At 45.5% G+C, this 23,317-nt stretch overlaps 1 protein-coding gene across 3 annotated transcripts in view; it reads right to left on the bottom strand.

Annotated features, from left to right (window-relative positions):
- VPS35L (VPS35 endosomal protein sorting factor like) overlaps positions 1 to 23,317 on the bottom strand; it is a 97,464-nt gene that overhangs the window by 10,344 nt on the left and 63,803 nt on the right. For all 3 annotated transcript variants that reach the window (XR_009759415.1, XM_061599845.1, XM_061599844.1), the window contains exons 27-28: positions 14,911 to 15,050; positions 12,606 to 12,771 (exon numbers count right to left, since the gene is read on the bottom strand). Coding sequence is in view for 2 of the 3 variants with exons in the window: in XM_061599845.1 (XP_061455829.1) it covers positions 12,606 to 12,771; positions 14,911 to 15,050 (306 nt within the window). In the remaining variant the exon portion in view is untranslated. The remainder of the gene's footprint in view (positions 1 to 12,605; positions 12,772 to 14,910; positions 15,051 to 23,317) is intronic.

The raw sequence follows: 23,317 nt of genomic DNA, 5'->3' as shown, positions 1-23,317 counted from the left end.
TCTCACACACTCTCACACTCTCACACACTCTCACTCTCACTCTCACACTCACACACTCTCTCACACTCTCACTCACACTCACTCTCACACACTCACTCTCTCACACTCACACTCACTCACACTCTCACTCACACTCACACTCTCACTCTCTCTCACTCTCTCTCACACTCACTCACACTCTTTCTCACACTCACACTCTCTCTCACACTCACACTCACACACTCTCTCACTCACACTCACACTCTCACACTCTCACACACTCTCACACTCTTGCACACTCTCACTCACACTCACTCTCTCACACTCACTCACACTCACTCTCTCACACTCACTCTCTCACACTCACTCTCTCACACTCACTCTCTCACACTCACTCTCTCACACTCACACTCTCTCACACTCACACTCTCTCACACTCACACTCTCACTCACACTCACACTCTCACACTCACTCTCACACTCTCTCTCTCACACTCTCTCACTCTCTCTCACACTCTTTCTCACTCTTTCTCACACTCACACTCACTCTCTCTCTCACACTCACACTCACTCTCTCACTCACACTCACACACTCTCACTCACACTCACACTCTCTCACTCACTCACACTCTCTCACTCACTCACACTCTCTCACTCACTCACACTCACTCACTCACACTCACACTCTCTCACTCACTCACACTCTCTCACTCACACTCACACACTCTCACACTCTCACAGTCTCACACTCTCTCTCTCTCTCTCTCACACACACACACACACACACACAGTGTTGTGTTATGTTATGTTTTATTTATATGCCGCCTTTTGGTCAAAAAGACCCCCAAGGCGGCTCACAAAGAATACACACAAGTACAAAATACAAATAAGAACAATACCATTTTCAAAATTCTTGACAACAAAATCTTAATATTTCAAAACAACAAGAAGAACTAAGAGCCAAATATGTTCATCTTCCTGGTAAAGAGCAGGAAGCCAGAAAGAGCAGAGGTGAAGGGGCAAGGCAAGAGAAAAGTTTGCCTCTTGGTGGTCCCAGCATAGTCTCCCTCCTGCAACAGACTGCGGTCTAGGCTGGGTTATAACCAAAGTACAAGTCCCAGGCACTGCAATAAGGCAGCAGACATTGCTCCCAATCCTATATTCATATTTGGTGACCCAGCATGGTATACCTGAAACCAAAAACAGGAGAAGAAAGGAATTCCATGCATATAAAATGCAAATACCCTCAGCAGATTATACTAGAGTTCTAAGAAGGCTCCTCTGAAAATTCTGTTTCTACTGGGAAATACACTAATGAGCCAAGTTTGTCTTAATTATTTCGACTGATTAAAGCCTCTAAAGTTTCCCTTTAGAAATATGAAAAAGTTGCTGTTCTTACAGAATGCTCTTTGATTTTAAAAGCAAGAACACTTCCTCTCATTTTAGTCTTTTGTTTCAAATTAGAACCTTGATCACTGTTGACTTCATGATTCATTCAATAATTTGTCTGCAATGAACATAACGTTCCTAAGGCCTGTTTTTATTTCAGTGGCACAAGGATTGGCTGCGACAATGGACTGGATGAGGGCTAATAAACTGAGGCTCAATCCAGACAAGACTGAGTGGGTGGTTCTTCTGACTGGATGGTGGATGTCCAACCTGTCCTGGATGGGGTCGCACTCCTCCTGAAGGAGCAGGTTCGTAGCTTGGGGGTTCTCCTAGAACCATCTCTGTCACTTGAGGCTCAGGTAGCCTCGGTGGCACAGAGTGCCTTCTACCAACTTCAGTTAGTGGCCCAGCTATGCCCTTATCTGGACAGGGATAACCTGGCTTCAGTTGTCCATGCTCTGGTAACCTCCAAGTTAGATTACTGCAATGTGCTCTATGTGGGGCTGCCTTTGAAGATTGCTTGGAAACTGCAGATTGTGCAAAATGCAGCGGCCAGATTGGTAACAGGGACCAGACGGTTCGAACATATAAAACTGATTCTGGCCCGCTTGCATTGGCTGCCTGTATGTTTCCGAGCTCGATTCAAGGTGCTGGTTTTAACCTATAACGCCTTACATGACTTGGGACCACAATACCTGACAATACGCCTCTCCCGACACGACCCCACCCGTACACTATGCTCAACATCCAAGGTTCTCCTCTGGATGCCTTCTCCAAGGGAAGCTGGGAGTCTGGCAACAAGGGAGAGGGCTTTCTCAGTGGTGGCCCCCAAATTATGGAATGATTTCTGTGATGAGGTGCACCTGGCACCAACACTATTATCTTTTCAGTGCCAGGTCAAGACTTTCCTCTCAGCCAACCCTCAGATCTCCAGTTGCTGCTTCTTAATGCCAGATCGGTACAAAATAAAACCTCCCTCGTCCATGATTTGATTATGGATGAGGCAGCCGATCTGGCATGCATAACCGAGACCTGGGTGGGCAAGCAGGGAGGAGTTAGTCTCTCCCAGCTCTGCCCACCGGGGTATTTGGTTCAGCATCATGGTAGATCTGAGGGTCGGGGAGGTGGGGTTGCTGTCGTCTATAAGAGTTCCATCTCACTCACCAAGCACCATGTCCATGCAGTTACGGGTCTGGAGTGTTTGCACCTTGTGTTGGGCCACAGGGACAGACTGGGAATCCTTTTGGTGTACCGTCCACCTTGCTGCCCAATGGCTTCCCTAACTGAGCTGACGGAAGTGGTCTCGGAGGTATTGTTGAGATCCCCCAGACTATTAGTACTGGGGGATGTCAACATCCATGCCAAGGCTTCTTTGTCTGGGGCAGCTCAGGACTTCATGGACGCCATGACAACCATGGGGCTGTCTCAACGTGTTAGTGGCCCAACACATACATCGGGGCATACTCTCAACCTTGTTTTTACTACTGGACATGGGGATAGTAATCTGGATGTGGGGAGTCTTACATCTCTCCCTTTGTCATGGTCAGATCACTGCTTGCTGAAGTTTAGACTTTCAGTGGCCTTTTCCCTCTGCAAGGGTGGGGAACCTATTAAAATGGTCCGCCCCCGGAGACTAATGAATCCTGATGGTTTTCAAAGGGCTCTGGGGGATTTTCCGGCTGATAGGACTGGCACTCCGGTCGAAGCCCTGGCTAATCTGTGGAATGCAGAGATGACCCGGGCAGTGGACACGATCGCTCCTGCGCGCCCTCTCCTTTGTAGAGCTCATACAGCTCCTTGGTATACTCTGGAGCTAAGAGCGATGAAGCAAGATAGGAGACGGCTTGAGCGGAGTTGGAGACAAACTCCCGACGAATGCAATTATGCGCTGGTTTGTGCTTCTACCAAACGGTATGTAGGAGCGGTGAGGGCGGCGAAGAAACAACATTTCGCCACCACTATTAAGGCATCTCTCTCCCGCCCAGCGGAGCTTTTTAGAGTTGTCCGAGGGCTACTCCATTCTGGCCCACAGGACATGGCAGATACATCGGTAGCCCGCTGTAATCAGTTTGCTGAGCACTTCCAGCATAAGATCTTATGCATTCGTCGGGACCTAGATTCCCATTTTATGACAGTTAGTCCTAATGAGGTGTCTGGAGCACAGTCTAGTCATGTTTTGTTGGATGAGTTTCAGTCGGTTCAGTTCGAGGACGTGGACAAGGTGCTTGGACAGGTACGTGCAACCACTTCGGTACTTGATCCTTGCCCCTCTTGGCTTATAAAAACTAGCAAGGATGGAACAGCCAGCTGGGCCAAGGAAGTGATAAATGCCTCTTTACGAGAGGGAGTGGTCCCTGGCTGTCTGAAAGAAGCGGCGGTGAGACCACTCCTGAAAAAACCTTCCTTGGACCCAGAGGACTTTAACAACTATAGACCAGTGGCAAATGTTCCATTCCTGGGCAAAGTCCTGGAACGAGTGGTTGCTGACCAGCTCCAGGCACTATTGGATGAAACCGATTATCTAGATCCATTTCAGTCGGGTTTCAGACCCGGTTTCGGCACTGAGACGGCCTTGGTCGCCCTGTGTGATGACCTATGTCGGGAGAGAGACAGAGGGAGTGTAACTCTGTTGATTCTCCTTGATCTCTCAGCGGCTTTTGATACCATCGACCATGGTATCCTTCTGGAGAGGCTTGCGGAGTTGGGTGTTGGAGGCACTGCTTGGCAGTGGTTCCGCTCCTACTTGGCGGGCCGTCTCCAGAAGATAATACTTGGGGAACATTGCTCGACCCCGTGGGTTCTCCAATATGGGGTCCCACAGGGTTCGGTCTTGTCTCCCATGCTTTTTAACATCTATATGAAGCCGTTAGGTGCGGTCATCCGGAGCTTTGGAGTGCGTTGTCATCAGTACGCTGATGACACGCAGCTCTACTTCTCCTTTTCATCTTCTTCAGGTGAGGCGGTCGATGAGCTGAACCGTTGTCTGGACGCGACAATGGACTGGATGAGAACTAACAAACTGAAACTCAATCCTGATAAGACTGAGATGCTGCTGGTGGATGGTTTCTCTGGTCAGATGGTGGATACATACCCTGTCCTGGACGGGGTTACACTCCCCTCAAAGGATCAGGTTCGTAGTTTGGGAGTCGTTTTAGACTCTTCCCTGTCACTTGAGGCCCATGTAGCCTCGGTGGCACGGAATGCGTTCTACCAACTTCGGTTGGTAGCCCAGCTACGTCCCTATCTGAGTAAGGAGGACCTTACATCAGTGGTTCATGCTCTGGTAACCTCACGTTTGGACTACTGCAACGCGCTCTACGTAGGGCTACGTTTGAAGACGGTTCGGAAGCTACAGCTAGTGCAAAATACGGCGGCCAGACTGCTAACAAGAACTAAGCGGTCTGAGCATATAACACCTGTTCTGGCTCGCTTGCACTGGCTTCCAATATGCTACCGGGCCAGATTCAAAGTGTTGGTTTTAACCTATAAAGCCTTATACGGCGCGGGACCACGATACCTGCAGGAACGCCTCTCCCGTTACGAACCGGCTCGTACACTACGGTCTACTACGAAGGCCCTCCTCCGGGTCCCGACCCATAGGGAGGCCCGGAGGGTAGTAACAAGATCTAGGGCCTTCTCAGTGGTGGCCCCCGAATTGTGGAATAGTCTCCCCGAGGAGGTACGCCTGGCGCCGACACTATTATCCTTTCGGCGCCAGGTTAAAACCTTTCTCTTCTCTGAGGCATTTTAATTTAAGTTATTTATGTAAATGCTGTAATTTCTATTTTAGATGGTGTATTTTTATATTTATTATACTGACTTTGTAATTTTATTATTGTATATGTTGCTATGTTTGCCGCCCAGAGAGCTTTTTGCTAGTCGGGCGGGATATAAGCTGAATAAATAAATAAATAAATAAAATTTCCTCTTCTCCCAGGCATTTTTTAACAGCATTTGAACAGCATGTATTTTAACTTGCCTATCAGTTTTTATGGGTTTTAATTTGGTAGGGTTTACATTTGTATACTTGTTTTTAATGTTTTTAATTGTTGTAAACCGCCCAGAGAGCTTTGGCTATGAGGCGGTATATAAATGCAATAAATAAATAAAATAAAAGTGATGTCACAACTGCTTCCGACAATGTGAAGCTGCTTGAAAAAAGTGTATCGTTTCCCATTATTAGTACTCAAAGATACCCCCCCCCCAAAAAAACCCCAACCAGGAAAAAAAATCAGTAAAATAACCAATTCAACAACTAAGATTACAAAACAAAGTAAACATGAAAGAATTAACAGGGAGGAACAGCAAAACTTTCGGAAGTCACAACTTAAAATCAACCACATTGAAACAGCATCTGAACAGAGAATAAAAGAGTGTTCATAGCACTTTGCATACGCACCCCAGCATTCAGGATACCTTCAGGATATCATGACAGCACCCATTTATTTATTTAAAACTCTTGTTTTAAATTCCACTTTATAGCCTCAAAAGGCTTTCAAAGCATCTTACAAAAGATTTGCATAATGTTGTCACATTAAAAATAATTGCACATATAATCAGAAACAGCATGGCCATGCCAGGTTTATTTGAGTGTCATTTTTTATTTATTATTTTATTTTTGTAATAAAGGTATCTTATAAAGTATCAGGGCAGTGTATAGTGTATATTCACTAATAGGCAAAAAACCTTTCAGATTAAGAACGTACCTATAGTGCACAGATATTTCTATCAAACTTTTAAAAGCAGGGAAATCAGGCAGCTATAGTGAATGCACCCAGGGGAGCAGGAGACCTGACTTCCTCTCTGAGATACTGGACTGCCCTACAAATTGGTCAGAATGCAAACACCATTTGGGTTGGTCTTTCACAGTCCAATCCACTTCCTGTGTAGCTTGGAAGAATTTGGTAACATGTGCCTCTGAGCATACAGGTGTTACCATCACTCACTGTATGCTCAGAGGCACATGTTACGAAATTCTTCCAAGCTACACAGGAAGTGGACTGGACTGTGAAAGACCAACCCAAATTGTGTTTGCATTTTGACCAATTTGTAGGGCAGTATAATATCTCAGAGAGGAGGTCAGGTCTCCTGCTCCCCTGGTGCATTCACTATCGCTGCCCGATTTCCCTGCTTTTTAAAGTTGGATAGAAATATCTGTGGGCTATAGGTATGTTCTTAAACCGCAAGGTTTTTTGCCTGTTAGTGAATTTCTTTGCTTTTTAATCCAGGAGGTAAGAAATGGGATCCTGTACAAGTTTGCTGAGAGTAGATTGATAATTTGCATGCTTATTGAGTTCAGTGGGATTTACTCCCCTGCAATCATGCTTAGGATAGGTGAAACTGACCAAAGGAGATGGGGAGGGGAGGAAGGGCAGAGGGGAGGAGGGAGATGGGGGCAGGCAGGTGGGGGAGGGGAGGAGGGCAGGTTTGATTATTTGCATGCTTACTGAGTTCATTGGGATTTACTCCTGTGCAATCATCCTTAGGATAGGTAAAACTAGCCAGTGGGGAGGGAGGGTTGGAGTGTGCAGGGGAGAAGGAAGAGGGAAGGGAAAGAGGAAGGGAGAAGAGAAGGAGGGGAAAGGCAGGTCTGATCATTTGCATGCTTATTGAGTTCAATGGGATTTACTCTCATGCAATCATGGTTGAAATGGAAATGGAGTGCCTTCAAGTCAATCCTGACCTATGGCGACCATATGAATAGGGTTTTCATGGTAAGCGGTATTCAGTTTACCATTGCCTTCCTCTGAGGCTGAGAGGCAGTGACTGTGGGGATTTGAACCCCGGTCTCCCAGGTCGTAGTCCAACACTCTAACCACTACACAAATTAGGATAGGTAAGACTGACCATGGGGGAGGAGGAGGGGAAGGGAAGAGGAGAGGGAAGGAGAAAGGGAGGGGAGAGAAGAGTAGAAGGAGGGGGAGGGGGAAGGAGGGAATTGGAAGGGGAGGGGCAAAGGAAGGGGGAGGTTGTGACGCCCTTCCCTGGCTCTCCCTGTCAGGTTCCTACCTGCTCGTGGTTACTGCCTGTCTCTAGGCACCACCAGGGACTCCACCAGTCCGGACCGCTCTCTCTTATGATTTCTCTCCCCGCTCTAGCACAGATCTCAACAGATCCCCCTGCTAGGCAACCACCAGTCACGTCCCAATACTAGTATTCCCAGAGACTCTGAATACTGGTATTGTTATTCTCTTCACCGCTGCCACCATTTGTTACAGTTCCCCTTCAGCCTTGGTCATTACCTTACCCTCCCTTCTGGTCTGTGAAACCCCAGCCAAGGATCAGGCCTTTGGTAAACCAAATTAAGTATTTATTAAAGATAACAAAGCTAACAAGATTAACAAGATTTCTTCTTAAGGCACATAAGCATATGGTTTTACTCAATACTAATCCGAACTCCACCCCCCTCCTTCTCCACTCTCTCCTGGCAAACAACTCTCTAAACCCCACCAAGCAACCCACTCAGTTTCACCTCATCCACCACCACCACTCTCACTCTTCCTTTTATACGTTCAGCCATTTTAAACACTCAGCCAATCATCTAGCATTCTACTGCCCATTCACTCCCCCTCCTCTTTCACTCCACTTACCATGTATCTTCTAAACAACAACACTTACCATATATACATTAATATAGGAACATCACAGAGGGAAGTGGCAAAAGCGAGGTGAGAGGAAGGAGGAGGGGAGGGCAGGTTTGATCATATGCATGCTTATTGAGTTCAGTGGCATTTACTCCCGTGCATGCTTAAGATAGGTGAAACTGACCATGGTAGTAGGAGGAGGGGGAGGGGAGGAGGGGATTGGAAGGGAATGGGGAGGGAAGGGACAAGAGGGAGGGGATAGGAGGGAGAAGGGAGGGTGGGTTTGATCATTTGCATACTTTTTGAGTTCAGTGAGATTTATTTCTGTGCAATCATGTTTAGGATACGTGAAACTGACCCGGGGGAGGGGCAGGGAGGGGAGAAGGCAGCGGAGGGGAGGAGATTGGATGGGTGGGCACTGGGCAGATGGGAAGTTCCTTTCCTTTCCAAAAGGAAACCGTGAACTGTATCACTGCTTTTCAGCATTTCCCCCAACTTTTTATTCTTCAGCAGGCACATGTAGCCTCCTACCCAAATTTAAACCAAAGCTGTCCCTGGCCACATCCACACCAGGCCTTTACTTCACTTTGGACAGTCATGGCTTCTCCCAAAGAATCCTGGGAAGTGTAGTTAGTGAAGGGTGCTGAGAGTTGCTAGGAGACACCCTGTTCCCTTCACAGCTCTTCAATCAGAGTGGCTGACTGTTAAACCACTCTGGCTACTGGAGCTCCATCAGGGGAATAGAAGTCTCCTCTCAGCACCCTTCACAAACTACACTTCCCAGGATTCTTTGGAGGAAGCCATGACTATCTCATGTGAAATCAAAGTCTGGTGTGGGTGTGGCCCCGATTAGGCAAGCCAAGCAGCTGTGAGTCTGGCTTTTAGAACACTGACAGTTGGTTCTTACTGAGCATGCCCGACATTATCATTCAGTTCAATGATAATTTTTTTAATTAATTAAAAATCTGCCAGGCATTTTTTTAACTTTTAAACTGCAGAAGATGAAGGTCAGAGTATGGGGCAAGGTCAGTATTAGGATTACAGGTACTCTGTGAACATGGCTGAGTTTTAATTAATTTCAACAGATTATGAGAACTGACAGAAAAGAGTCCAAAAGGAGTCTGGGGTTTTTTTTCTTCTCTTTTTACACTTTGTACTCTCGATTCTCTCTGTTTTGTGTACCGCCATGAAAATTTACAGGGTTGTTAAGCAAGCGTTTCCAAGTTCAGAACTATAAGTTTTGTAAGGTTTTGTTTTGAAATGAGCTTATGGGAGGCATCAGAATGGCATGGGGGTATTTTCAATTTAACATTGTGGAATGCGAAAAATCCATGCTGGCTACAGTATACAGCTACTCTTGTGGCTGTATAACACAGACAGACAGACATAAAAACCAATTAAAAACAGCTCAGTGGGTGTGATTGACTCCTGCGTGGTAAGCCACAGTTTACAGCTTACCAGGAGGCAAGAATGCAGCCAATGCATCCCACTTAGAGTCAGTTCTTGCACTAGCACTCAGAGTTTACTGGCTTCAGATTTATCACTTGACCATGGAGAAAGGACAGACCCACTTTTCCAGCCTCTCCTCTCTTGACTAAGGAGCACATTTGGCAATTATCACCCTGAGGACTACATTCACTCATTCATTCTTATATCCTGCCTCTCCTCCAAGGAATTCCAGGTGGTGTACCTGGTTCTCTCCCATCTCCATTTTATTCTCACAACAACCCTGTGAGGTAGGTTAGGCTGAGAGATGGTGACTGGCCCAAGGTCACCCAGCAAGCTTCAAGGCTGAGTGGGGATTTGAACCCTGGTCTCCAGATGCTAGTCCAACACTAGTGCAACAGACGGGAAACACTCTAACTACTACACGACACTGGGACGTGTAGGCAACCTCAGGCCGAGGAGCCAAAGGCAGCCCTCCAGGGCTCTCTTTCTGGCCCTCGGAACTCTCCCCAGGCCACACACACACACACAGCCCTGCTTCACAACCAGAGTGTTTTTGGCAGCTGAAACCTGCCCTTGACCTGTGATCATGACTCTTGCTTGCCTTGAGAGAGGACAGAAAGGGATGCAAGGAAAAGCTAGCTTCCTGTACAAACATAAAATGTACATCTGTTGCTTCCCCCACTTTTGCCTCTGGCCCTGCCCACTACTAATATGTGGCCCTCACAAGGTTGCCCAGAATGCAATGCAGCGCTCGGGCTGAAGATGGTTTCCTGCCCCTGGCGTAAGAGTAAACATAATGCTGCCAGCCAGGGTTAAAGTAATTCTGAAGGCCTCCCTTCAGGTAAGTATTCAGTTTTACAGAAATGCTGTGATCTGCTGCACAGTCAAGAGGGAGGTCTTCCAGCATCTGCAGACTACTCTGGTGGCCTCTCATTGAAGCTATTCTGTGAGTAAGGACTATTTTGCCCATCACCATGTCTAGGAACAAAGGAGTGGAAAAAATCCTTCTCTCTCTCTCTCTCTCTCTCTCTCTCTCTCTCTCTCAGGGAGGCATCATGAAATTAAATGAGATGGAGCATGCCTATACTAACAAGAAAGTTAGAAATACTTTGAACCAAGCGTTTGAACATCACTGAAGCAAAGCAGTGTTTAATCCCAGGTTTTGCACAAAAAAAGGCTTGCAAAGTGTGGATTAAGTACTTAGGTTCTTTGTAGAGGATCATAATCCAGTTGCGCACTCAATACTAAAAAGGATTTATCAGGCTCATTTAAGGGAAAAACAAGCCCCAAACTGAGGTTGAAACTACACATGACGACCCAGCTTGGATCTTATTTATATTTTATTTTCATCCCATTCTACCCCAAAGGAATTTAAGACAGTGTACAGCCCCTATTGCCAACCTGGCGCCCTCCAGATGTTTTGGACCACAACTCTCATCAGCCCCAGTCAGCAGGGCCATATGATGCTGAGGCTGATGGGAACTGTAATCCAAAACATCCAGAGGGCACCAGGTTGGCAAAGGGGGTGGCATACATAATCTCTTACTCTCACTTTCATCCTCCCAACCACCCTGTGTGGTAGGCTAGGCTGACAGAGATAGCAACTGGCCCAAGGTCATCCTCTGAGCTTTGTGGCTGCGTGGAAATCTGAACCCAGATCTCTCCACACTGGTTTTCAGTTGGATCATGATGGATTTCTGCGAGGCAGGAGATGAGGAATGGTTTAAAGCCCAGCTTGGGCTTTTATGTATGTATATAACATAACGCCCTGGGCTGCTGCTGGGAGGAAGGGCGGGATATAAATCGAATAATAAATAAATAAATAAATAAATAAATAAATATGCATAATGCATTTGATGTATTTTAATAGTATTTTATGCATTTTAATTTACTGTAATGTTTTGTGTTTTTATTGTGTATTTTATTATATACGTGTGCTATTTTATTGTAGCCGCCCTGAGTGCCCTATTGCAGGGTAGAAGGGCGGGATAGAAATTAATTAATTAATAATTAAATACATACATACATACCAGGGAGTTGCCTGGGGAAGCAAACTCTTCCTCCACCAACACTTCCTCTACTTTTTTCTCAAGCAGCCACTCGCTCTTGGCAGAGGTTACTTCTGGCCACTAACTCCTACTTGGTGTGTGAATAGTTTCACCATCCAGGCCAGCCACTGACATTTCTGCCTGCACAGATTACGCCCTGTGCATCCCATCTCTGCCCATTACTCTGAACTGTTACTATTTTACTGTCATTTTGTATTTATGTCTATTTTATTGTGATGCATTATTGTAATTGAATTGTACGTCGCCTAGAGTGGCCATCGGCCAGGTAGGCGACACATAAATTAAATTATCATCATCATCATCATCATCATCATCATCATCTATCTGCAAGCACTGCAATGGCCTGGGAGTCAACAACATACTTCCAGGTCACAACTTTGTGAGTTGGTCACCCTTTATCCACCTTCCAATTCAATCTGGGAAACTTGCAGTTTTACAAGTGCCACAAAACATTCGTTCCAGATCTGCAAGGCACAACCACCCTTTAGGATGGCAGCACTTGTGCTTTTGAACTTCCTGTTAAGGGGTTCCTTCAATATATAAACAACAAGCATGACACTACCAAATCTGAAATGCATTACAATAAATCCTAAGTGGAATTTTCTTGACGTTGAGGTCAGTTTTAATAACGGATGTTGCACCACAAATGTCTTTAGAACTCCCTGCCTATTAACATTAGACAGTCACCCACACTTTATTGTTTTAGCTGCCTGCTGAAAACTTCTTTTGTTTCTGCAATTATTCATAAATAATTCCATCTTGGCGCATGTAGGGTTAGTGGTAGATACAGCACATGCTTTGCATGCAAGAGACCCTAGCTTCAGTCTCAGGCATCCCTGGTCAAAAGGATAGCAGACAGCAGAGTTAGGAAATGCCCAGACTCCAGAGTGGCAATCAAAGAAGATCAGGGCAGGCTTCCTCAGCTCCCGTCATCCCTAATCACTGGCCATGCTGGTTGGGACTGGTGGGAGTTGTAGTCCCGAACATCTAGTTTGGGAAGATTAGACTGGCTCAGTCTAAGGCAGCTACGCTACATTCACAGACGTGGAACGGGGTTAGGGGCTGTGGCTTGGAGGCGCATCCCAGTGAAATGATGGACTCCCAGTATAAAAGCCGGCCCTCCTCATTCTTTTACCTTTGTCTACGTGGTAGATGTAAGTCTCCTGACTCATCGCTGAGAGAAGATGCACCACATTTGTATAAATCCGAACTTTATCATCGCTGTTATCTTCCCAAGTGTAGTCCTGGATGACGTTTAGCAGGCCTCGCACAAGAAACAACACGCCTTGCTCTGGATGGTCCTAAGGAACAAAAACAGACTTAAGGAATCCCATCATAATAAACAGATTGATTACACACACACACACACACACACACACACACACACACACACACACACACACACACACACACACACACACACACACACACACACACACACACACACACACACACACACACACACACACACACACACACACACACACACACACACACACACACACACACACACACACACACACACACACACACACACACACACACACACACACACACACACACACACACACACACACACACACACACACACACACACACACACACACACACACACACACACACACACACACACACAGAGAGAGAGAGAGAGAGAGAGAGAGAGAGAGAGAGAGAGAGAGAGAGAGAGAGAGAGAGAGAGAGAGAGAGAGAAATGCTGACATATGAAGAGACCCTAAACACTAGCGCTGGAACATCAGCCTTCAACAGCAACGTAATATTCTGCTTTGAGAGGCTTTGTGCTGGTTCAGCAATGGCTAACAAACTAGCATCGTATGCACACCGTTGCTGGTAAAGAGAAGCTGAACAGCTCTTAGAGGGCCTTCGAAGTGTTCCCTTGAACCCAAGTGACTTCAGGAAGTTTAGCAGTGTGCCGTTTTGTTGTTGTTGCTTAATTTTGCTTTTGTGGAGGGTCATCAAGTCACGTGAGCCCCCGTCTGCACTCTCCAGGCTGAGGTTTACCTACTATTTGTGAGAAGTGGGTGTCAGGCAGCACTAAAATTCAGGGGTGGGACTACTGGGGCAGTGGAAAGCCTTAACAAAATCAACACGGCTCACCCCGGCTCCTCCCAGTGTTACCCTTCTTACAAAAACCCAACAGCACACATGTTTTTGGAGAGCCATGTGGCTGGGAATGACAAGGGGGGCGGGGAGGAGCTGTTGCATGCACGTCCTGCTTACAAGCTTTCCCACAGGCTACTGTGAGAACGGGATGCTGGAGATGCGCCTGGTCCAGCCAGGCTCTTTTTATATTCTTGTGTTCTTTAAAAGTTTAATGAATGTAAGGAGAGCCTCTAGGATGGCGGGGTCTCCTCTCAGCTGATGGAGCCTTGGATCTTTGGTCTGTAAGGAAATGGAGGGCCAGAGACCTGTTGTGACATCCTGGCACTCAAGATTCATTTTGTTTATTGCAATATCATGGAACAGGCTTCTGCTTATGTAGCAGCCACACATAGTGGTTTTTTCCCCCCTGTTCTGTCTTAATTTGCTTTTGAATACGTGGCGCGGAGTGGTAAGCGGCGGTAACACAGCTGAAAGCTCTGCTAATGGCCGGAGTTCGATTCCAACGGAAGGAGGAAGTCAAATCTCCGGTAAAAGGGGTCGAGGTCCACTCAGCCTTCCATCCATCCGTGGTCGGTAAAATGAGTACCCGGAATACGCTGGGGGGTAAAGAAAGACCGGGGAAGGAACTGGCAATCCCACCCCATATATACGGTCTGCCTAGTAAACGTCGCAAGATATCACCCTAAGAGTCGGAAACGACTCGCACTACAAGTGCGGGGACCCCTTTACCTTTAAAGTTCTTCAAAATAAAATAAAAAAACATACATAAGAGTCCTGCTGGATCTGACCAAAGGCCTATCTAGTGCAGCCTTCTGTCCCCACAGTGACCAACCAAATGCCTTAGGAAAACCCACAAGCAAGACATAAAGGTGATAGTCCTCTCCAACTGTTGCTCCCCAGGATACTGCCTCCGATATTGGGTGGTAACATATACCTATCATGACTACTAGCCATTGACCGAGCCTCTCCTCTCCCCCCCACAGTAGTGACTGAGGAAAAGGTCTTTTCAGTGGCAACCCCCTCCCATTCTCAAAAGCTCTCCCCAGAACCAACCTTGATGTCATTTTGGTATCAGCAAAAGACCTCTTTAAATGTTTTAATTTGTTTTGGCTCCAGATTTTCTTCATCTCCTTCCACATAGTTGTACACTTCAACTGTTTTTTACTCCCTGACCACATAAGCCACCCTGATGGCATAAGGGCAGGATATAAGTATCAAGACAAATAAATGAGCAAGCACACAAGCACTGTCCTTAAGAGCAAAAAAACAGAAGGTCATTTCACCCTGTAGAGGTTGAGAGATTTGTGCAGGCTACTTACAGGAATGATTAACAATGTGGAAAAGAAATTGCAGAGGAATTCCAGGAGGAATGCTTCGGAGGGGCGCATCTTCCCATCTACGCTGATCATCTTTGGTACCTCAGGAACAAGGCTTATTGCCGCTTTGAAAAAGGCATCCGCTACAAAAAGATCAGAGTCATTGTTTTGTTAGCAGAGGGAATGTGAATTCATCAACGTTTTAAAACAGACCTACAGCTTTATCACGTGGCTCAATTCTCTACTGAGCTATCCTGCAACGTGCAGTTATGAAGACAGTTCCACAAGGGGGACTTGCAAAAAATGTTGCAGGGTATCCTGAATCCCCCCTAACAGGAGCGATCTGATTTCCAACCTCAGCTATGCCCTCACCCAGAACACTGAAAGCTGCAAGTAGCTGAAGCAAGGCATCTCACCCTCCAATTTTTCATGGGTTTTTGTAAAACCTCAGCCAGACTCAATCTTCCATGATTATTGAGCACGTTCAGTCCTGACTGGGCTGTTGCCCCCTTAAGTTGTGGGAGGGGTTTTTTTGTTATTGTTGTAGCACCACACAGGTGAGACACTCTCCCAGCCTGGCTGAGAGGAGAAGAGAAGGAAAGAAGTGCAGCAACCAGAGATCTGGACACAATAAGAAGCCCAGGCCACAAATAACCCTACAGCAGAGGTCACCAACCTGGTAAATGGTGGCACCTCCTAAGGTAACCCGTGAAAGGTCACAGTATGTATCTCCTAAAAAAAATGCATAATATATGAGATGCCTGCACCAATTTTGTGCTCCCGTCTCTTTTTCTGCTCTTTTAGATGTGGCGGCCATTTTGTGTGACTTCACACCCCCTACTGCAGCCATTTTCCATTATGCCAAACACCTCACAATGGCCATTTTGTGACTGGCGCTCTCTCAAAATTCCAAATGGGCACACTGGCCCCCAAAGGTTGGCAACCCTTGCCCTAGCGAACCACCGCCAATCAGCGTACACAGTACTGAGTGAGATGCGTCATTATGCTCGGCAGAAGAGCTTTCTATGCTTAAAAAAGGAGAGGCTTCTTTTGGTTTTACCTTTGGTTGTTAAAGAGATGTTAATTTGCATAACCAATTTTCCTTAACATTAGAGATATCACTCTTCCCATGGGCTATTAAGACAAGACAGGTTGCAATCACATCTCACATGTGCTCTATGAGTGGGTATATGCTATTTTATCACCAGAAAAAAATAATCTGCATTGCATAAGTATCCAGTTCCATAGACCAGAATGCTCTTGGCTTTCTAAAATTGTTTCAAGTTACATGGGACGAATCTCCAGATCTTTGCTTAATTTAGTTTTCATCAGTTCATCTGCTTAAGTCTATCCCAGTCTACTTTAAAGATAATAGATAAGATGTGAAAACAGTAACAACCCCTTCCCCCAAAAAATTAAAACTCAGCCACCAACATCCGAATGAATAACATGCATTAAAAGCCCTGCATCAAACAAGTAAAACATGGCTTGGTATCCAATCCTAGTCCTAGGCTACACTCACACCATGCATTTATTCCACTATTATTCCACTTTAAACAGTCATGGCTTCCCCAAAAGAATCCTGGGAAGTATAACTTGTGAAGGGTGCTAAGAGTGGTCAGGAGATCCTACTCTCCTCACAGAGCTACAATTCCAAGTGTGGCTTAACAGTCAGTTCCTTTCCCCAGAAAACCCTGGGAACTGTAGGTCTGTTAGGAGAATAGGGGTCTCCTAGCAACTCTCAGCACCCTTCACAAACTACACTTCCCAGGATTCTTTGGGGGAAACCATAACTGTTTACAGTGGAATAAATGCATGGTGTGAATATGGCCCTACTTAGAGTAGATCCACTGGACCTAACAGGTTCATTCATTTCAGTGGGTCTACTCAGAGTAGGACTTGATTGAATACAACTCAATGAATGAATTTCTTTATTTTGGTCAAAGACCAGCACATATAAAATGCAAACCAGCACAGTATAAAATACAGTACCATACCATAGTGGAAAAACACTCATACCCCAATGCAGAAACCTTGTTAAAATATTAAAATAATATTATACCCACGGTGATCAGCTTTTTAAAATTTTATTTATTACATTTCTATCCCACCCTTCCTCCCAAGGGAGCCCAGGGTGGCAAACAAGAAGTGAGAAAACAAAACAATATGAAAACCTCTAAAGACATCTTAAAAACAAATCCCAATGAAGTTGCAGTCTGGGGAAGATTTTTAAGATTACAGCAAGCAGACTTGCGAGTACAATATTACACCTCCACAAGCAAGAAAACACAGCCTAGTTTGTTTGTTTTTAATTGCGCGTAAGACATTGGTAAGGCTTATAGGAAAAACAAGACAGTGAAAATCCAAGGAAGGGTGGGGTTGCTTCTCCAGAAATGTAAAGTGCAGCCAGTCTACATCTGGTGAACTTACAATCTATTTATATTCCAAGTGTATACAGAGGCACTTACAAAGTGATGCTTGCACAAGGAAGCAGCAACACTTGTGCAGCAATGCAATAAAAGGAAAAAAATGTCCTCAACTGTTATGCCCTTTATCTCCAAAACACAGCTGTCCTCTGTGTCCTTATAAGTCACAAAGAGAAATGCCTGATCAACTTTTCCCTGCCTTTTGGGGTGGGGTGGGGAGGGGAGGGGTGGGGAAAGAGACAGAAGGAACTGCTTCAGCCAGCTCTCAGCAACTACCTTTACTTCAAAGAAATTGCTTTTCGAGTCTCCTCAGGGCTACAGAAAACACAGGGTTGTATCCAGCTAAGTTCTACTCACAGTAGACCCACTGGAAATAATGGACATGACTAACTTATGTCCATTCATAGAACTTAGGTGATACAACCCACAGAAAGACAGCTCAGCTGGCAGTCCTTACTCAGGAAAATATCATTCTGTTTAGACTGATCCAGATCAAGACTGCAGGGAGGAAAACCTTGGGAAAAGGGAGCTCATCCAGTTAACCCTCTGCAACATTACTTTATGTGCAGCAAAAACACACATTCTCTTTCTCTTGCTCACACATGCAGAGCAATTTGCGTTCCCTGCTGTGCTTTCATCACAACAAAAGCTCTACCAACTACAACAGAACTGTGATACTTCTGTCACTAGGACTACATTCACATCAGACATTTATCCCGCTATCATTCCACTTTAGACAGTCATGGCTTCCCGCAAAGAATCTTGAGAAGTGTAGTTTGTGAAGAGTGCTGAGAGTGGTTAGGAGACTCCTATTCCCCTGACAGATGCAAGCTGTGCATTCAGTGTTGTGGGCCCAAGCCTGTGGAACGCCCTTCTGACTAGGGTTGCCAGGTTCAGGGCCTGAGACTGATCCTGATTCTGGCAACCAAGAGGTCTTCTGTATCTTTAAAAGTTGTGCAGGGGGAAGGGAGAATTCCACCTTGTGGTTTTTCCCATTCCAGTGTTGCAAGAACACCTGCACTTGGCTGACTTTCTCTTCTCCTAGAGATACAGGATCAGTTTCAGGCTCTGAACCTGGCAACCCTACTTCTGACTTAGATCAGACAGGCACCTTCCTTGCTGAACTTCAGGCCCATGGCAAAGACTTTCTTATTCCAACAGGTAAGGTAGTGTTCAGGTTTACGTTTGGTTTTAGGATGAACGTTTATTGTTGTATTCTCTATATGGTTTATTTTTATGTACACTGCTTAGAAATGCTACTGATGTATAAATGCTTTAAATAAATAAAATAATTGGAGAGCCTCCATAGATCACCTTCTGAGGGAAAGCTACTTTATCAAACCCAGAGACATTTACAGTCAGCTTAAGGCAGCTCCTTGTATATATAGTACCTGTACCTCACCTTGAGATATGGCAAGTTAAATTTGAAATACACAGCTTCCTGTACAGGCTGTCCAATAAGGCTCCATTCCTAAGGCAAGCCAGCATTGTGTTCGATTGCGGGGGAAAGAGAATTCATTGCAATAAATTGCAGATGAAGCTTTCCTGGGCTTCAATTAATTGCTTGGGCATTGCACCATATACAATCTAGTTTTATGCTTCACTTGGTTTCCTGCTCCTCTGCAGCAGCAAATCTTCCTTCATTCTGGCTGACCACTAGGCTATAAATCCTTCCGCAGAGGCCTACGTTATTTCCTTAACACCGTGTGTGACCTTCAGGGAAGGGGGGGAAATTAATGACCTGTTACAACAACCGAACACAGTTGGGCCCTGGTGGAAGGGAAATCATGACTTGAGTGTTTCCTTGCAAATGAAGGGTTTCCCACAGTCTGTGTGGTTATGTCTGTTCTTGAAAGGTTCCACGTGACCTCAAGGATCTGGAACAAGCTCCCCACATCTCTCTCCATTTTAGTAGGAAAGCCTCAGGCCCTTTCAAAACCAGCTTTAGGGATGCTGTAAAGCTGCTTTCTCCAGCTCTGGGTCCCAAGATGCCATTGGGACTACAACCACCATGCCTAACCACTGGTCATGCTGGCTGGGGATAATGCAATGAAGGCTGTAGTCCCAAAAACATCTGGGCACACATGACTGGAAGGGTGCCAGTGAACATATCCACTGTTTAATATGCTTCCCATCCTTCCTCCAAGAAGCTCAGGGTGGTGTGCATGGCTTCCCCCATTTTATCTTCACAACAGCCCTATCAGGTAGGTTAGAGAGAGGGTGGCCAGGAAATCATGGTTTCCCACTATGTGAGTGAGGCATAGCAAGCTTCAGGCCCATGCACTTTCCTCTCCTTTCCCTTCTTTTTTCATAGCCTCAGGGAGGAAACCTGCTTCTGCTTTTAGAACAAACCACAGTTTCGCATGATGTCTGAAGTGTAGCAATTGCGATTTGATGCAATTCTAGTGAGAACAAGCCGAAATCAAGCCATGGCTATCCACTAGCGTGATGAAGGCCATTTCAGTCCCAACCAGATCAGACACTAGATTGAAAAGGGCCTAATCAAATCTGGGTGGGGGAGGTGGGTAAGGAGAGAGGCAGCTACAGTTTCTGCTAAAGCCCCCTTTCAGTTCGGGGAGAGAAAATATTCAGTACTAAAGCAGCAAATATAGTAATGAAAAACGCTGGGAATGATCCTTTATTCCTCATTTCCGGATGGCCCAGAAAAGTAGGTCACTGGTGAAACAAAATATTCATCTTGTTGTGCTATCAAATAAACGCAGGGTGGGGGTGGGGAACCCAGCTAGAAATATTTAGATCAGCCACAGCACAGTGTACTTTTGAACTCCTGGATCTAGATTCAGTCAGCAAAACTGAGCAAAACAAACCCCACCCCAATTTCCATTTTTATCCGTCCCTTGGTGAAATTAGTCATATGTAAAAGTCCAAATTAGCTGGATAACTCTGGCCGTGGGGCATATTAGGCTTCAAGCTGAGCAAAGATATAACAGCAGATGACCAGCATGCCAGGACAAACCTACAGCTTCCCAAGCACATGGCTCATGTGAATGTTATAAAGAGCTGCAGAATTAACAAATCTCTCTCCACCAGAGAGGACTCTCAGTTTGGTCCAGTGCATGGCCCATAACAGGAAGCATGTCAGACAGAGGCGGCTGGTGGCTCCATGTCAGGGGTACAGTGGAATCCGCCCTGTGCTTTAGTATGAGCTTTAAAGGAGTTGACCAAGATGATTTCAGCACCTTGGACAGCTCCTTGAAAGTTTGGACTAAAACCAGGAATGGATTCCACTAACCCCCTGACAGAGCCCCCAGCTGCCACTGATGTCTGATAAGGATTCATCATTCTGTCAGCAGCAGCACTCTGCAAAATTACACAAAGTGATTCAATTCAGTGTGGTGAGCCACATGGTTAACCATGTAATCCTATACCTGTCTTCTCAGAAGAAAGCCTCATCGAGTCCCATGGCAGCCAAAATCCTCCAAGCTGGTATGCAGGTGTTTTTGTGGGTTTTTTGGAAATACACTACTTTTTTGTGATGCCCAGCAATTTATTTTATTTATTAAATTTCTCGATCACCCATTCAACAAAGCCCCCCGGAAGCTTTCTAAAAAGCCAATAAAATACACAAAGGCAAATCAATAAGACAATCTCAGGACAAACGTCTTAGAAAACCAAAACCCAGCATGAGACAGAACTACACAGCACAACAGTAGGCCAACGTAAAATCAGTATAAAAACAACAACTGAAAAGCAAATTAGTGCCCAGATCTAAAGAAGCACAAACATTATAGTTAGGATTAAAAGATGAAGGGGAATTAAAATGGACTTCACTTAGCACCAAAAAAAACCCCACAATGTAGGCTCCAGGGAAGCTTCTTTGAGGAGATAATTCCACAATCGAGGTACCACCTCTGAAAAACACCAAACCTTTCTCTAGCGGTTGCCCTCTAAACCTCAGGAATATGAAGGTGGGAGGAGCGTCTCTGATTAAGATATTTAGGACCAGACAGGTATACATGTGAGGAGGCTCCTTCAGTAGAATTTTAGAGATCCAAAAATCTTTGGGAACAAGGGAAGCTAGAACAGGGGAGAGCTGCAGCTCACTGGTAGAGCACCTGTGCCACATGCAAAGATCTCAGGTTCAATCCCCGGCATCTCCACATAGGGCTGGGAAAGACCACAGTCTGAAACCCTGGTGAGCCGCTGCCAGTCAGTGTAGACAATACTGAGCTAGATGGACCATTGGTCTGACTCAGGCAGCTTCCTTCATTCCTAACTCTGAAGAAGCAAACACACCCGTTAATTATCTGGCAAAGGGGAAAGCACTAACGAAGGAGTTAATAGCCAAAGCGGAGAAATGGAAAATGACTTCATCTTGTTGCCTCTGCTCGGTTTGTCTACAAACAAGCCAAACAAACACAGAGTGTACCACACTGAATTTGCAGCTCTCTTGTTTTCGCAATGTACTTGAATGGAGCAGTCGGCTTTGCCCTAAATCCCTCTGCCCCAAATGAGGCACGCAGCATCGGGATGAAACAAAGAAAATAAAAACTGGTAGCCTTTGTGGTAAAAGCCTGAGTCAGCGTCCAATGTTAGCTTGTTTGCAATGACAGCTGGAATTTACTAGTAAATGTACAAGTTTGGGCAACTTTTGTTATCTCCTGAAAGGGACAAGATTTAACTCGCTCTCCCTTGCACATGTCCAAAACCATCCAAAATCAGAAGTAACATGTCATATATGCACAAATACTGGGCTAAGTTCAAAGTGCTGGTTTTGGTATATAAAGCCTATACAGCTTGAGACAGTCGGTCACTGTGCTCTGCAGGTGAGGATCTCATCAGGAGGTCTGTTCCACACAACATAGGAAGCAGACCTTTAGTGTTGTGGCACCTACCCTTTGGAATTCTCTCCTCTTAAAATATTAGATAGGCATCATCTCTGTTGAGAGCCAGCATAGCATAGTGGTTAGTGTTGGACTACGACCTGGGAGACCAGGATTCGAATCTCCACACAGCCATGAAGCTCACTGGGTGACCTTGGGCCAGTCACTGCCTCTCAGCCTCAGAGGAAGGCACTGGTAAACCCCCTCTGAATACCGCTTACCATGAAAACCCTATTCATAGGGTCTACATAAGTCGGAATCGACTTGAAGGCAGTCTAGTCATCTCTGTTAGATGCTACTGGAGGTCACTGATTCATACGGTTGCCGTAAGTCATAATCAGCTTGAAGGCACATAACACACCCAACACCATCTCTGTTGTCTTTTCAGCACCTGCTGAAGACCTTAGTCTTTCATGAAGCTTTTTAAGTAGAGACCTTACCCCAATTGCATTTGTACTGGAATTGTTTAAGATATTTTTAAATATGTTTTGCTTAGGATATTTTAAAGATTTTTAAATATGTTTTGTTTTTAGGGTTTTTTTGGTTCTCTACCATCTATTTGCTGCCCTGGGCTCCCTTCGGAAGGAAAGGCAGGATATAAATTTCACAGATAAAATAATAAAATAAATAATAAATAAATTCTTCCCCTCCCTCCTCCAAAAAAGGAATAGATCACGAAACTGTCAGGGTTGCCACTTGTGGAAGGATATAAATGTAAACTCCTACATGCCACTCCCATGTTAGAAAAAATGTGCTGATGGTTGTCAAGATGTCTTAGCCAGTTACATGAATTACCAGATAACTTAGTGTGAAGCTGTCTTGCCCCATTTTAGACCAAATGTCCATCTAGCCCAATGTCTATGCCAACTGGGAGTAGCACAGGAAGCAGCTTGTGAATCTAGGACAGAGATGGGGCATCTGTGCCCCTCCAGATGTTGCTGGACTATAACTCCCATCCTCCCTGACCATTGGCTGTGCTGGCTGGGGCAGATGGGAGCTGGAGTCCAAAAAGAGCTGGAGGACCACAGTTTCCCCATCCCTGATCTAGGGACATAGGAAGCTGCTGTATTCCAACGATGTGCCATTGGCCCATCTAGTTCAGTATTGTTTACACCAGGGGCAGCCAAATGGAGCCTTCCA

This window comes from Rhineura floridana, chromosome 17, assembly GCF_030035675.1.
Source record: "Rhineura floridana isolate rRhiFlo1 chromosome 17, rRhiFlo1.hap2, whole genome shotgun sequence".
NCBI classification, from domain to species: Eukaryota; Metazoa; Chordata; class Lepidosauria; order Squamata; family Rhineuridae; genus Rhineura; species Rhineura floridana.
Note: the sequence above shows the minus strand (reverse complement) of the source record. Positions and strands in the feature narration are given on the sequence as shown.